At 30.0% G+C, this 15,082-nt stretch overlaps 1 protein-coding gene across 1 annotated transcript; it reads right to left on the reverse strand.

Moving 5' to 3' along the window:
- Positions 1–869: 869 nt before the first annotated feature.
- Positions 870–14,726, reverse strand: LOC111037155 (NF-kappa-B inhibitor cactus-like). Its single transcript, XM_022319536.1, has 7 exons — positions 13,801–14,726; positions 6,939–7,269; positions 5,296–5,401; positions 4,201–4,402; positions 2,201–2,289; positions 1,337–1,504; positions 870–1,271 (listed from the first exon to the last, which is right to left on the reverse strand). The coding sequence occupies exons 1-7, from the start codon at positions 13,913–13,915 to the stop codon at positions 1,206–1,208; spliced, it is 1,077 nt and encodes a 358-aa protein (XP_022175228.1). The 5' UTR covers positions 13,916–14,726; the 3' UTR covers positions 870–1,205.
- Between the last annotated feature and the right edge of the window lie 356 nt (positions 14,727–15,082).

Genomic DNA, 15,082 nt, shown 5'->3' on the forward strand with positions numbered 1-15,082 from the left:
ATAGTAGGTTGTAGGTACCTATGTTGGTATGTCAATTGTCAATGACAGCGTATAACAACACATAAAAAATTTGATATTATTTAAAACAAATGCATATGTAACTTTTATATAACAGCTACGGCCTGTGGGTAGGAAATGGGAATATAGAATTTTGGATGCACTTCGCATTGTTTTCCAAAGTCAAAGTTACACGATGCTAATTTTATAACATAATATACATTTCATGAATTTTTGAAAAAAACAAGAAGTTTTTATTTTGCGTTTTTAGACAATTTTTAATTATATGGTAATTTTAAAGTGCATTTTAGGGTTTTCAGGGACTTCAACATTAAAATAGTTTCCTACAAAACTTTTTCTAAATTGAATAAAAAAATTTTTTTTGTTCAAAACTTGTTTAAATTAAAAAAATTAGTACTTATTTTAAATGCCTAGGGCATTACATTAACAGCCCCCATTTGACATTTACTGACATCAATAATTATAATTCTTTTCAATTTTTGCAACTGATATTACATTTTAACAAAAAGGAATGAGCATCAATATAGTTTATGTCTAGTTTAAAAACCTAAACGCAATTACTATTAGCCATTTTTTAAATTATTTTTAAGCTTCGGCAACTGAGGCCATTAGCTGTAAGTTGTGGTACTGTAGGGTTATGGAACATGTGTTTTTGTTTGGCAAAATTTCTAGTGGGCACCCGTAGGTTTCTGCCATGCCCAGTTGGGGGATGGCAGCCTCTCTCCAGACACCGTGACTGCCCAGAGAGAAGTGCCGCCCGTGACCGAAGTTCAAACTGACAACGGTGCGCATTGCAACCGACGCGTTATCCACTCAGCCACTTCATCCCCCTGAATAATATTATTATAATGTATATTTAACATATAGACACATTTATTAAAAAATCACCAGTCACTTACAAAAATATTCCATTCACATAACATTCATTGGACTTTTCCAACAATATAAAAAAAAGTTAACTTGCATATCAAATACATTCCAATAATATTATTACATAAAAACGGGGAGGGGGGAAATCAATAATAATTTAATAATTACAAAATAAACATTTTTCAAACACATTTAACTATTAATGTACTAATTTAAATAAATCTTAATTTAAAAAATAATAATGAAATTATTATCAGGTGGTTTTAGGCTGAATGCTAATATAGGAAAAAATAAAACATTATTGGTATGTAAATTCTTCAACACTTGATTGAACTGTTATTAGGTAACTGAAGTGCATTCATCGATTTCATAAGATCATCAGACTGAAATAAACATTTTTAAATTAGCTTTACATAAGGAAATAATAAAATGTATAAATATAACATACAATTTCATCATCTTCTTCGTCTTCGTCATATTCATCTTCAATTTCAAATGCTAATTTTCCAGCATAACTCTCAATGGTTGGATCGACTTTGTCTAGTAAACATTCAATTAGATTAGCTCTATTTAGAGCTACAGCAAAGTGTAATGCCGTGTATCCACTTTTATAATCCTAAAAATTAATAATTAATTTGTTAGTTATTTTGAAATTTATTTTATAAGTACTGTTTGACTATTTGTAATGCTTATGATAATTAATTTCTATCAAATATAGTATGATAAATAACATTTTCACATTCAACATGAAATAATTCAAAATTTTAAAATATTATAATGTATGAAAATAATTTATTGAAGATAAAAAAATATTATTTTACAGTCGGCCTATGAATAGCTGAAAGGTTCACAAGTGATTTTGTGTATTTAAATGGTTGCAAATTGCAATTGGTGACATATTATGATTAAAAGAAATAGGGCATTTACATTTTGTACAAATATATTTATTAAAAATACAAATCTTTGGCCTGGACAATGTAATTCATTTATATGTAATTTATGATAGTTTTGAATTGTATTATAGATCAAATAACATTGTGTGTGAGTAGTGGGTGGAAGACAAGTTTTCTACTCTTAGTTCTTGAAACCTTTTAGGCTCAAGCCCTATGCATTTCAGGACCCTATTTATGTCCATGTTTATTATAGATTTCATTTTTATAAACAATACAAGTTATGAATATTAATAAAACGTTAATGGTGTTGACGCTATGAACTAAAAATTACTAATGAATTTCAAACCCAAATAATTTATAATATTTATTAAATTCTATTAGGAAAAAAATTATTGAAAACAAAATGTTTTTAAACTTACTGTGATATTCACATTTTTTGAACTATTAACAATAAATCTAAGTAGATTTAGATGGTTGGCAATTGTTGCAATATGGATACACGCCAAACCTGAAACAAAAAATATAAAATTAATTTTCATTATATTTTAAAAGATTCAAAAATATGGTAAATATAATAAGTGAATAATCATATATTTATTATGCAGAAACCAGTGTTTCATTGTAAATCATAAGACTAGAAAATTTAATTTAATTGTTTTATTATTGTAAATCAAAGCTTCGCATTAGTCATTAACTATCTATAATCCACCTATAAATTTGATTGGCTGATTATAATTTAATGAGCATATATCAAACACTATGTGTATGTATAATACTATTAGTGTGCCCAGAAATTTAAGCGGGAAGGGGGTATGTTTTCAAAAAAAAAGTTCCCCCTTGGGTGCTGCTGCTACCATGTAATCTACTGGTAGTTAATCCCATGTTAGGAGGGGATGTGCCTCTACAATACTAATTTAACTATGCTAACAATAAATTTTAATGAAAATAAAATACAATCACACAAATAACTAAACATTCAATTCTAAAATCAACCAATTTCTTTCTAAAAATTGAATTTAATATTTTAAAATTAGGTGTTGTATAGAGCTGTCTTGCAGCAGGCTGTCACCAGCAATGTTATGAATATAGTATGTGGTCTACCTTTAAAATGACTATTAAAAAAAAAATACCTAGTGAGTTTTAAATTTTGACCTAACAAAACTACCAACTACAGCCGATTTGCTACCAGAAATCTCCCTTAGAGTTAAAAATCAGAACATTTTTCTACTAAAAAAAGTGCTCCAGACACAAAAATAAAAAAACACACATTGTCAAATTAATATCTAAAAATATTTAAATCATGATATGATCTTTTAATATATATTAATTAAAAGGAATTTGAACATGACTAGCTATAAAACGATAATCATTGCATACCTTATATTTTTATATAATAAGCAACATCAATAAAACACAAATTTCATAATTTTTTATCCAGGTACTTATCATACTTAAATTAATTCCATACATTTACATGACTTCATTATACAAATCACTGTGAATCACGGTCAAAACTATAAACACTCAACGGGTTGGGGGCAATCAAGGACAATATATAAAATCGTGTGAATGAATTTACTGTCCATAAATTATTTCCTACTTTCTTGTAAAAACCATTAAATATTTATTCAACTACTTAAATTTAATTATACTATTATACAATTAATATAATTAATCATTTTATAAATTGAACAAAAATATAAAAGGTCGAACGATAATAAGGAAGATCTGTTTCTTTATTAAACGGGTTTCAATAAAATATCCAAGATCATACATTTATCACTAAGATATCTTAAAATATTATTTATATTTATGGATACATTTTGTGAAAAAATAAAAACATATTATATTATACAAAATAATTTTATTAGTATTCAAACCTTAATAATACACTAGTATTAAATGTCATCAGAAGCTAGTACATTGGACTTAAGCCAGTAACTATTTTAAACATAACAAACTACATTTTAGACCATAATAATTTAAAAATAAAATTATGTATTTAGTAAACAAGTATTTATTCAATTCACAAAATGTTAATGTAAATGCAAGATTTTATTTTTAAAAGGTTATTAAATAGTATTCAAAAAATAATTGCCATAACAAAATGTTTTTGATACTATATGTAATAGACTAATAGAGTGTAAACCACTAGTCCCTATTTTGTACACCATCGTATATTATATTTCTAAAGATCACTAGGGACTCTCTAATTTTTGTATACTGATTACCAATAGTGATTTATCTGATTTGTATGACTAAGGGTTCCAAAAATACCAATATTATAGGTCTGAATAAAAATAATAAATATTACTAATATATATAATTTTTCTTTAAATGTAAATTATCATTCAGATACCTACATTTATCAAATTCGAAATAATTATTTATACATATTTAATATAAATTAGATACATACCATCATAATTGATAGTGTCAAATATTTTCGGCAGTAATACGTAACTAGCTAATATTCTCAGGCAATCTAGTTTTCCATCATAACATGCCAAATGAACAGCTGTATTTCCGTTACAATCTAATATTTCTGCATTGGCATTAGCCATCATCAGGTATTTCACAATTTCACATTGATTTGTCATAACAGCCAAATGAAGAGCACTCTAAATACCAAAATTAAGTTACAAATAAATGAGTCTATCAAAAAATATTGATGTATTACAATAGGTACCATATAGTGTAAATATAAAAATTAAATTAAAATATTTACTCACAAATAATAGTTACACAGATTTAATAATTAAAATATTTTTTTTTCTGTTAAAAGCAAATTAATTAGTATAAGAATATCTAATATAAACAATTTGTACTGGGTTATAATTCAAGTTCAAAAATATAGGGGTGTGACATACGTAGATTAGTAGCTGGTCATGGTTTAGAATATTAAAGTCACCATTAAAATCAAAGGTATGTTATTTCGCTGTAGTTTGATATTGAGAAGATGAAAATAAAATTATTTTGTGTAATAGGTACCTTCAACTGATAAGAGTATATACATTGGCCTTCAATTTTAATAGTTTATCCATACTCCATAGAACATCATTATAGTAGTTTATAAGTATATTTATTTATTATTTATAAGCTATAGTTGGTATACAAATCAACATGTAATAATAACATATAGTAACAAATTTAGCCAATAAAATTTTTGTGACTAGTTAACAGTAAATATACAAAATATTTCTAATATAAGTCGAAATATAACAAACAAATGGAATAATGTACCTATTTGCAATGGAAAAAAACTTTTTTGAGAAAACGAGAAGATATGTTTGGGACTAAATTGTGGATAATTATCTTAAAGCTAGTATTTATGGAAGTGTAAATTCAGTAGTATCTAAGAGTATTTTCAGTTAATTTAAGTTTATGATTTTTCAATTTAAAGAATCTAATGAGCAAAAAAATATACAGGTACCTAGGCAATATATTTTTAATTATTTACAATCATTGTCCTTAAATTTGACATAAATATATGATAGTATTTAAAAACACTTACTTGGCCATCATCATTCCGTATATCTAAAAGTTTGGAATCTGGACAAATATCAATTAATCGTTTTGATACTTGAATATATCCATGGAGAATAGCAAGATGAAGTTGTCTAAAAAAGTAATTAAACAAAATATGTAGAGTTGCACGTATGAATATTAATATAAACAGACAATAGTAAGTACTTAAAAAAGTAACAATCCAACAAATCATTAATTAAGCATATGTTAGGTATACTATGGCGGTATTTTAAGGTATTACTCATTACTCATTATATTAAATTCAGAGTCCTGGAAGCATGCAGTAGACACAAATTCGATCACTTAGGCTACCAAATGATGAGAGTTCTATTGGGATATGGTTGCTTTGATTCCAACCTTTCTAAGATAGGAAATTAACAGTCAGCTAGATGCAAGCAACAGTGTAACTAGATGGACCAATGTAAATTTCATAAAGGAAATACTAAAAGATCCAGAAGCATGGTTGGCAGTAGCTGCCACTTATAGAAATATGTTTAAGACGTAGGAGAGAGCAGTATGAAGAAAGCGATGGTGGCATTTCTAAACAGTTTAAGGTAGTTAAGTGTGTTTGAGTGTAGATCAAAGGTGACAATTTATTAGGGAGGTTAGAAACCACATTTATAATTTGAACGGATTATTTTTAAGAACAATTATAAATTATTTTGATGTTCACAATAAACAATGAGTAGGACCAAATGAATTGCCATAACAGGTATCACCTGGTCTTCCAAGGTACCATCAAATACCTACTAATTACCTTTCTTATAAACCTTCCGTAATAAAGAAAATGGTATACTATTATTATAAAATAGTAATAACAAAAAGTTAAACTATATACAAATATATAAGGCTTGTAAACAAGTATTTAATTGGATTCCAATTTTAATTTAGATTTGTACAGATTTTTAGGTAACTTTCATGATTCATACACATAATTAGTAGTGGTGCAGAAATCCTAAAAATATGGTAGGTATATAGGATAAAGTATACAAAATAAAAAAGGTCCCAATGACCCAATTTATCATAAGTAGAAATTTTTTAAGTGGATGTCAAGGTGGATATTCAAAAAAAATAAATTAGCTCACCTATATACCTAATATAATATGATATGAAGATGCCATCTTACATTTTTAAACATATTCTAAAATTTGGCATCACTGCAATAGGTAATGTATCTTGATATGAATATTTAATTATGTTAAATCACTAGGTAATTATACCTATAGAAAATCTTTGAAATGATTGCATACCTAGAAGGTAATTAAATAATTAATAATATTTAAAATTGATTTTATAAGTTTAGAGGCCCTTAAAATTATGTAGGTAATCTCATATACATCCAAATATCTAATTTTCAAGATACTCAACTTAATAAATACATCACTTAGGTTTTAAAAGAAAGCGGGAAACATAAAAAATAATACTAATATTAACTACTCAAGTACTTATTATAAGACTCTGGGATTCGAATTACCTACTGTCAATACTTGATAGTATATTATAATCAATAGGATATTACTATTGGTTGAGAAATAATGAATAAATTTAGGTTTAAGCATGTTAATATCAAAATGGTTTTAGTTAAAAAGATTAAGCAGGTATATAAATATAAAATATTGAGGTACATACGTGTCACCATCTTCATTTTGTTGAAAATAAAATTGCCATTCATTTTTGGAACAGGGCTTGCAGGTTTCTTTCTGATCAATATCCAATTCACTCAAACAGCCCGATTCACAGATATCCAAGCCACTGTCCAAGGCAATTTTGGTTGTTTCCTTCTGTTGCTTAAAGTCGAAAGACTCTTCGTTCTTGATGTCGTATTCAATATTTTCTTTGGATAACATATTATCACAAGACAAATTGGCACCAGACAAGAATCCAGAATCCATTTTTACGTTGGCATTGTCTTCGGAAACCTTCTCACTTTTAATGGACTGCTGTTGTTTCTCCCGTTTGCCTGAAAGTTCCATTTTTAGTTTGTCTGCGTTGCTCTTGGACCACATACTTTATGTCAATAAAAAGTGCGTTATGAAAGAAAAAAATCTATTCACGACGACGACGACGTATATTCCTATGTACGGTAGGTAAGTGGTAGGTAAAAGTGAGTATAAGTTGTACTTTTGAGTAGTACTGGTTAAACAGAGCCTCTGTTGTCGTCGGTTCAATAATAAAACAAAATCGGAATCAAACGGAAACGAAATTTAAAAAATAAAAGAAAGAAATTAAAACAGATTTTTCAACAATAATACAGAACACAAATAAACACAAATGGACTAGAACGATGATAATAATTTTTGTTTGTAACTGATCGGAAGACTATTATACGATCATGTCGCGCACACGGAGTACATTTGAGTGAAAAAAAATATAGATCGATAATAACAATTTAGGACGTAGGGAATTCGTAGACGCGATTGCTACAGCCTACAATGCTATGAAAAAAAATTCATGCCAGTATGCCACTTAATCACTCTCACTGCGACCGACGACGGACACGAGCGGCGCACAACTGCAGTGATCGGAACAATAGTCTATAGCAGTACGTCCACCAAAGTGAGTATGTTGAGCTAAAAACAGCGCCAAACACGCCAGCTGCCGAGCCCGTCGTCGTGTGAAGTCGAGACTGACCAGACTGGCCGCGGAACACCGAACACGGCGAACAGCAAACGACAACGGAATACCTATCTATTTTAATATTATGGTTATGGTAATGGTAAATAATAATAATATTTTTAAGTATCTATGTGGGTACGATAATATTATTATCACAGCGCGGCGAAAATACGGGAATCAACCACTGACTGTTAATACGGTCGTGGTCGTGTTGATACCAACCACAGCATATGTATATACATTTATACACTAATATTCAAATCTGAGATACCAACATCGTATAACAAGTATCGACCTACAATGCTGCTACTTCGCGCAATGCCTATTTATGACTTATGTCGGCACACGGCCGTCAGAATGTCAGAATATCAGATACTCTGGAGAGGCGCACTGGCCACTTGTGGGTCTGTGGGCAACTGAAATACGAAAGTGAAGGGAGCTGGCACGCACTTCAGAGTTTCATGCATTACTTCATAGGGCATAGTACGTATATACCGAGCCACCACGGTTGCAACTTGTTGACTGTTTACAGCAGTCAGAAGACAACAAACCTACAATAACATGTATAATAGTATTTTACTCTACGTTAAGTTTGATGCAGTGGGACCGCATTAAAAATATAACCGTTCTCTTTTTCTTTACATGCAGAATGTAATATCGTAAACGGTCTTTTGAAAACTGCATACTGCAGTAACAATAATCATTATTATTATAAATTATACATATACCTCCGTTACAAAGTTCCTTATCCCTTTGAATCAAACTGCAGAATTCGACTGTTTGTAAAATTGAATACCTATCGGCTATTAGTAAACCATAAGAGTCCCTCGCATTGCAGTATTAAAAATTAAAATGACAATCCAGATCAAAAATTTGGTTAATGGTTATTAATTGTTATATTAATGTGTTGGGATAGGAGACTTGGGGGGGGGGGGCGAATATGATTTTGTGGATGGGCTCACAAATTTGAGTCCGCGATAAAACTTTTAATACCTACGATGATAGTTATTTTCTTCTAAGGGATTTATTATTCTTTGAGGTCAAAATGAGTTAATTTGTTTTTTTAGATTTAGGTACCTATGTAGGTAATCTATATTATATAACAACGTAATAATTTATGTTTTCATTATATTATACTCTAAATTCAAATTCTAGTTTAACATAACCACATAGTTACGTACAAAATAAGAAACGTTTACTAAAAAGTTCTCTAACTGCTTACCAAATAATAAATATAGCCATATAGTTTAAATGTTAGTATTAAATTAAATATTAATTGATTTATTTTAATCACTTATACAACAGTCGTTGGTCGTTTTAACAAGTATATAATTAGTACACGAGTACATACTACATACCTATAAATTATATTATATATTTGTATAATATATACAATAAATATAATAAAATTTAACATAACTATCTGAGTCTTTAATAGTACTTTTTAAATTTTAGAAGTGATGGAGTGCCACATAACTTTTTTGTTTTTATAGTAATAAATATAAACTGTACCTACATAATATGTATATTTTAGGTACTACCATTACGTTTACTTATGTAGATTATGTTAGGTATTATACTATTATGTTAAGTACTAACATAGGTAAAAGATTAAAGTATTAGATGTGTATTCAGTATTCAGTACCTACTTATACTTTTTTAATAGTGTGAAAACCCAATGATTACACGTTATTATATATAGTACCCATTACCCACGTTCTAACACTATTTATTATAAAATATGTATTTTTGTTTTGTGTTTAAAACATTATCTACGTAAATGCAAAATGACATTGTGTCATATACACATATGAACGTCTAAACTATAAAAATGCCTTTTTATGTTGTGGAAAACCTACAGCAGTAATGCATAATAAGCTATTTAGAAAGTGTCGTAAAAACAAGTTTATATTTTCACTGTAGTTTTTTTTGTTATATAAAAACACAACAGTTTAAATATAAAAATCTAACCGGAAGACTAACTGGTGCATTATCGCATAAATAAATATCTAGAATCTTCATTTATTGTTATTTCCAAAAATGTGAAAAAAACTATTTTAATATAAAGCATACTATTATAGAGATATCCAATACAAAATAAATTTTTTTTTAAATGATGAGTATTGATTATAAATTATAAGAATGGAATTTAATTACATTCTATCATAATTTATAATTTTGTATGCACATTGGCCGTTGTCAGTATGAGTAACTGCATTCATCTCAACAAAAAATAAAAAATTACGAACTCTTCAAAATAAATTCCTAACAAAAACCTTGTTTTTGATTCATACAAAATAATCTTCACAACGACATGGATCTCACCCTACCTACAAACATTGCTCGTGGATAACAAATCTTTTTTTAATATTATTTTGGGAAAAGCTTACCATTGGAAATTTGGCATAGACTTTAGACTACTAGACAAGCAATGAGTGTACATGGAAAGCGTAACAACATAAAAAGCGCTTTTTGATTACTCGAGTACTCGCATACGTACGGTAGCGCGGGGTAGCAGGATAAGATCAGTGGCGATGAACGCGTACTTTTATGGGGCGGTTCGCCCCAGTATTTTATTAGGTGGGTGGTGGGTGTCGGGTGGATGGGTCTTCTGTGGACGGGTGTCAGGGTGTATACATTGACAGTATTGACACTCTAGTTTGTAAATCTTAGAGGTATACCAATTACGCGACAGCCGATCAGTAGACAATAGGAAAATAATATAAATGTGATAATAATTATTTCTGTCTTATTCTTTATTAGTTGTTTTCTTTTTAGATACTACTAATGACAGGTTGCCTTCCTGAATACCTACTCTGAACTTTAGATGAGAAACAGTTACTGACAAAAATAGAGAAAAAAAAACAAAAATGAAATGTTAAAAATATTTAAAATGTAGGTGTAACGATACTATTTGTAGGCTGTAAAGTTGATATTTAAATGGTTGCTTGAGATTTTATAATATGTACCAGTGACAAGGGTTGAGGTATGATAAAATGATAAGTACTTTGGAATGGCTACAAAAATTAATAATATACTGATAGCTATAATGTGTCTATTAGTAACTAGTTGTTTTATGTAAGTATTAATAATTAATCAAAACGTAACAGGTTAAATAGCGAGCGAAGCGAGCGGCTTTGTGATAGTTGAATCATGTAGGTGGTGGTGGTAATTAATTTTTAAACTTTGCCCCACCAAATGAAATACAAGTCGGCATCACTGGATAAGATATATAGATTTATAGATTCTTGTATATTTTCGTAAAGATAGCCAAAAACAGTGAGAGATGTTGTTTGTTGTTTTGCAGCCCCTCGCGCTGTTTCTATGCACTGTGTAACACAGTTCTTGTCTAGTAGTATAAAGTAGCTCATAGTATATGGCTATTAGAGACTTGGAGACACTCCTAGACCCTACATAGTATAACAGATCAATTAATAAACTTCCATGACATAGACTAAATAATATCAAAGGCGCTTCTTCAAAATCGTCGAAAAACCCTCCAAATCTATACATATACCTATCAAATACGTCTGCAACCTCAAGATATCTTCCAAGAAGACCATGAACTATGAAGACCAACAAATCAAGATAATATTTCGCGTCCATAACTACTATGTAATTTTTGTATTTGCAATTTATAATATTGAAATTATTGTAATAATATAAAAAATAAAGTAAGTACCTGTGTAAGTATGTTGACAGTATGTTGACTAATTAAATCATAAAGAAAAAGTAATTTGTATGAATAGGTACAACTGGTACAAGTGTACAACTTGACAAAGATGACTACTAATAATTTGAAAAATTTGAATACAATTATTAGCCAAAATCTTTTTTAAAGTAGAGGCAGACTAAAAATTAATGTTTACCTATAATGCTAACATTTAATTCCGTTTACCTACAATATATTTATAAACTCTGCCTTCACGGCTATATTCGTCAACATTATGTAACAATAGTGGAAACCTGCAGCAAGTTTTTCCGGTAGAGTAAGTTGTTCAGGTTGTTCTCTACCGTACGAATTCTAATAAAATAAAATACTAAAACATTTAAAAAACCACTTTATAACTTATAATGAGTTTGTAATGTGTAAACGAGTATATTATTATATTATAACTACGTAATATATAATACAAATGGTGGAATGGAAAGCTGTATTAAAATTTAAAACGTACACCTATGGTATATTATTATCGATACCCTAAAAGCCTCTAAAATAATTATTAATTACCCACGAAAAATCCGTCGAGACATAATTTAAATTAAAACACGCACATGACACATGACATAACATTATTATTTTAATACTAATATATTAAAATCAACTAATCAAGACTGTGAATTTAATGCATTTACGTGATTTTTTGATTGTGAGTCAGTAAAAATTAACTTTAAGTTCAAACAAAATTTGTTATACATATTAAATAGGTACCTAACTACTGGTGCAATTAATGTAAAATTGTATTATGCATATTTGAGGGTTTGAGCAAAATACAAAGATATTTAAGTTGCTTTAAACATTAAAATTTAATTAATTAAGCCTAATTGTATAGTAAATATCAGGCACCGTTCCGCACTAGCCATATGGACAAGACTACATTTTTATTTCATTATAAAAGTTGTTTTAGATTCGGATCGGAACAATAAAATGTATTGATTTTACAACGATGTTTAAATTTAATTTTTAATTTTTTTGTTTTTTGTCATCACTTTTTGGGGCATTCTTTAATTTTCTACTTCAGCAACTTTTCTGGTAGAAAATTGAATATCTAGTTGGTACTTTAGGGAATCAAACATGCAGTATGCAGAAGCACTGGGAAACACATTAAAAAATATGGAAAAACCGTGATTTTACGTGAAACAAGTTTTTGACAAAATTGATTTATTTTTTTGGTAAAAACTAATAACCGTATTGATGTTCGCCAACTGTTTACATATAACAACTTTCCATACATTAATTTTCACAAATTTTCACAGTTTGACTCTATGAGATGTTTATTGCTATGACCAAGGCTGGGCAAATTAGAGATAATTTTTAATTGAGTTAATTTGATGGAAAAACATTTTAAAAAGTTTAAAGTTCATAGTATCCTAATTTTTTTTTTAACTCAGTTAAGTTATTTTATAAATAAATAGCCAATAATATGATTAAAAATAATAAAAAGTAAATGTTTATGCAATATGCATCATAAATAATAATTTTATTATATTTATTATTGAACTGTAAATTAATAAATAACGTAACTTGAACTTGATTAAAAGTAACTCGTTATTTATTAAATTTATATCAATAATAATCAGTTAAGTTAAAATTTAAAATAATGAAAATTAAATTTAAAAAAGTTAAGTTGAAAAGTTCAAATTAACTTAACTTTAACTTATCAATTCGTTTTTGCTAGGACAAAATTTCGATTTTTTTTCAATTATTGTAGATGAATAATTTTTTGATGGGTAAGAAAAACTTAAAAATTGAATATAAGATAATATATTATGAAACCAATGCTATTAGTTAATACTTTAATAGTAGTATGGACTGACCCTTCTTCGCTCAAAATCGATTTTTGTAGGTATACCGACAATGATATTGTATCATTGATTTCAAATTTAAGATATCCATTATAGCGACTCACACGGTATCGACTTGGACTTGGCACTTGCCTACCTTTTTATTCAATATTATTTTACTTAAATGAAAGTTATCTACCTATTTTAACATTTTACTTGTAAGTTATAAGCACTTATAACTATAGCCTACTTTTAAATTGTTTTTATTTTTAGAGCATATTTTGTCCATTATAGACCAGTACATTAATTTCACATCTCTGATTGAATTATTGATGTATAATATTATGATTATAATATAAAATATAAATACCTAAAAACAGTTTGCGAGCAACCATCGTTGACATCATCTTGTTTGTCGACACCTCGTCGACCACAACGCGTGGATCTGCAGCGATCAGTGCGAATCCGTGATCGCGTAAACGCATCCTTTATGCCGTGGATGCTCAACCGGACCGACCGATTTCCGTTAGTAGATAACAATATTAAAAGTTATTATTATATCCGGATTCCGTGTATATAGCAGGCTGCTGTAACCCGTAGGTCGCTGAAGTGCTGGTCAAGTACTCAGGTGCACACAATGGGTGTAACAATGTACGCGATAATGTCAAAAGCATACGCACTGGCACAACGGTCGTAAACGACGTGAACTATCGCAACGATCGGTAGGTAATAATAGTATTACTCTCCGTATACGGTGGAAAAATACAATAATGAATAAACTATTGTTGTTTGTAATGTTTTGTCTTATTTAGCAGAAGCCGGAAAGTGGTGTACAGTAATAATTTACGTGCGAATAAATTGTGTAACGGGCGGCATTGCACAGGACGCAGAACTGCCTTTTTGATTTTCGACGATCGCGTCCTGGATTCAAATAATTGTTTAATAATAATCGTGAGATAGGTAAATCGACGAGGAGGGCGTACAATAGCCAACAGCGTTCCGTATTAAATAACTATCATTATAATGCACCGACGTACGAGTGACGCGCGCGCGAAAAGCCGATACTACGGTAAAAGTTTTGGCGCGGCGTCCTGAAAATAAAAAAATCGCTTATAATCTATGCATGAGAGGCGTAAAATAGGTATGCCATCGTTTTCGTCGTCGTATTGTTGACTGTCGTTTGATTATGGTTTTTTACACGATAACGATAATATACAATACGTCAATTTATACGACTGATGGTCGTCCGGCCGGTGTGTACAACGTTTACGTCGGCGCAGCACTCGGGCAGCCACTGCACAGCGATGTGTGCCGTTTGAACATCGCCGGCGCAACACAATTTACCTCGTACCCAACGTACACCTATTTGGCGATCGGAACGCGGCCGAGGAATTTAATGGACGGGGAAAACCGTAGCGTGTGCCGGATTGCCGGGGCAGTGGTGGCGGCGGCGGCGGCGGCGGCCGTCGTCTGGCAAATCGCAATCGCCATTAAATTATTGTATGTTATTATATCGGCATCGACGCCGCCGATGATGACGGTAGGTCGTATTAAAAAACCAGCGGCGGCGGCGGTTGTTTTGCGTCGGGTATTTCCCGGCGCTGAGGTCACACACCCGCCGCCGCAGCTGCTACATAATAATACGCACACAC

Source organism: Myzus persicae, unplaced genomic scaffold, assembly GCF_001856785.1.
Source record: "Myzus persicae strain clone G006 unplaced genomic scaffold, MPER_G0061.0, whole genome shotgun sequence".
Classification (NCBI taxonomy): Eukaryota; Metazoa; Arthropoda; class Insecta; order Hemiptera; family Aphididae; genus Myzus; species Myzus persicae.

Bases quoted from the DNA above. Each gene is read 5' to 3' on its own strand.
- LOC111037155 (XM_022319536.1), bottom strand. From the start codon at position 13,915: ATGCGTTTACGCGATCACGGATTCGCACTGATCGCTGCAGATCCACGC. The intron at 7,270-13,800 runs GTATTTATATTT...TGGAACTTTCAG, and splicing joins TGCTCGCAAACTGTTTTTAG to GCAAACGGGAGAAACAACAG. The intron at 2,290-4,200 runs GTATGTATCTAA...TTTTTGTTTCAG, and splicing joins TGACACTATCAATTATGATG to GTTTGGCGTGTATCCATATT.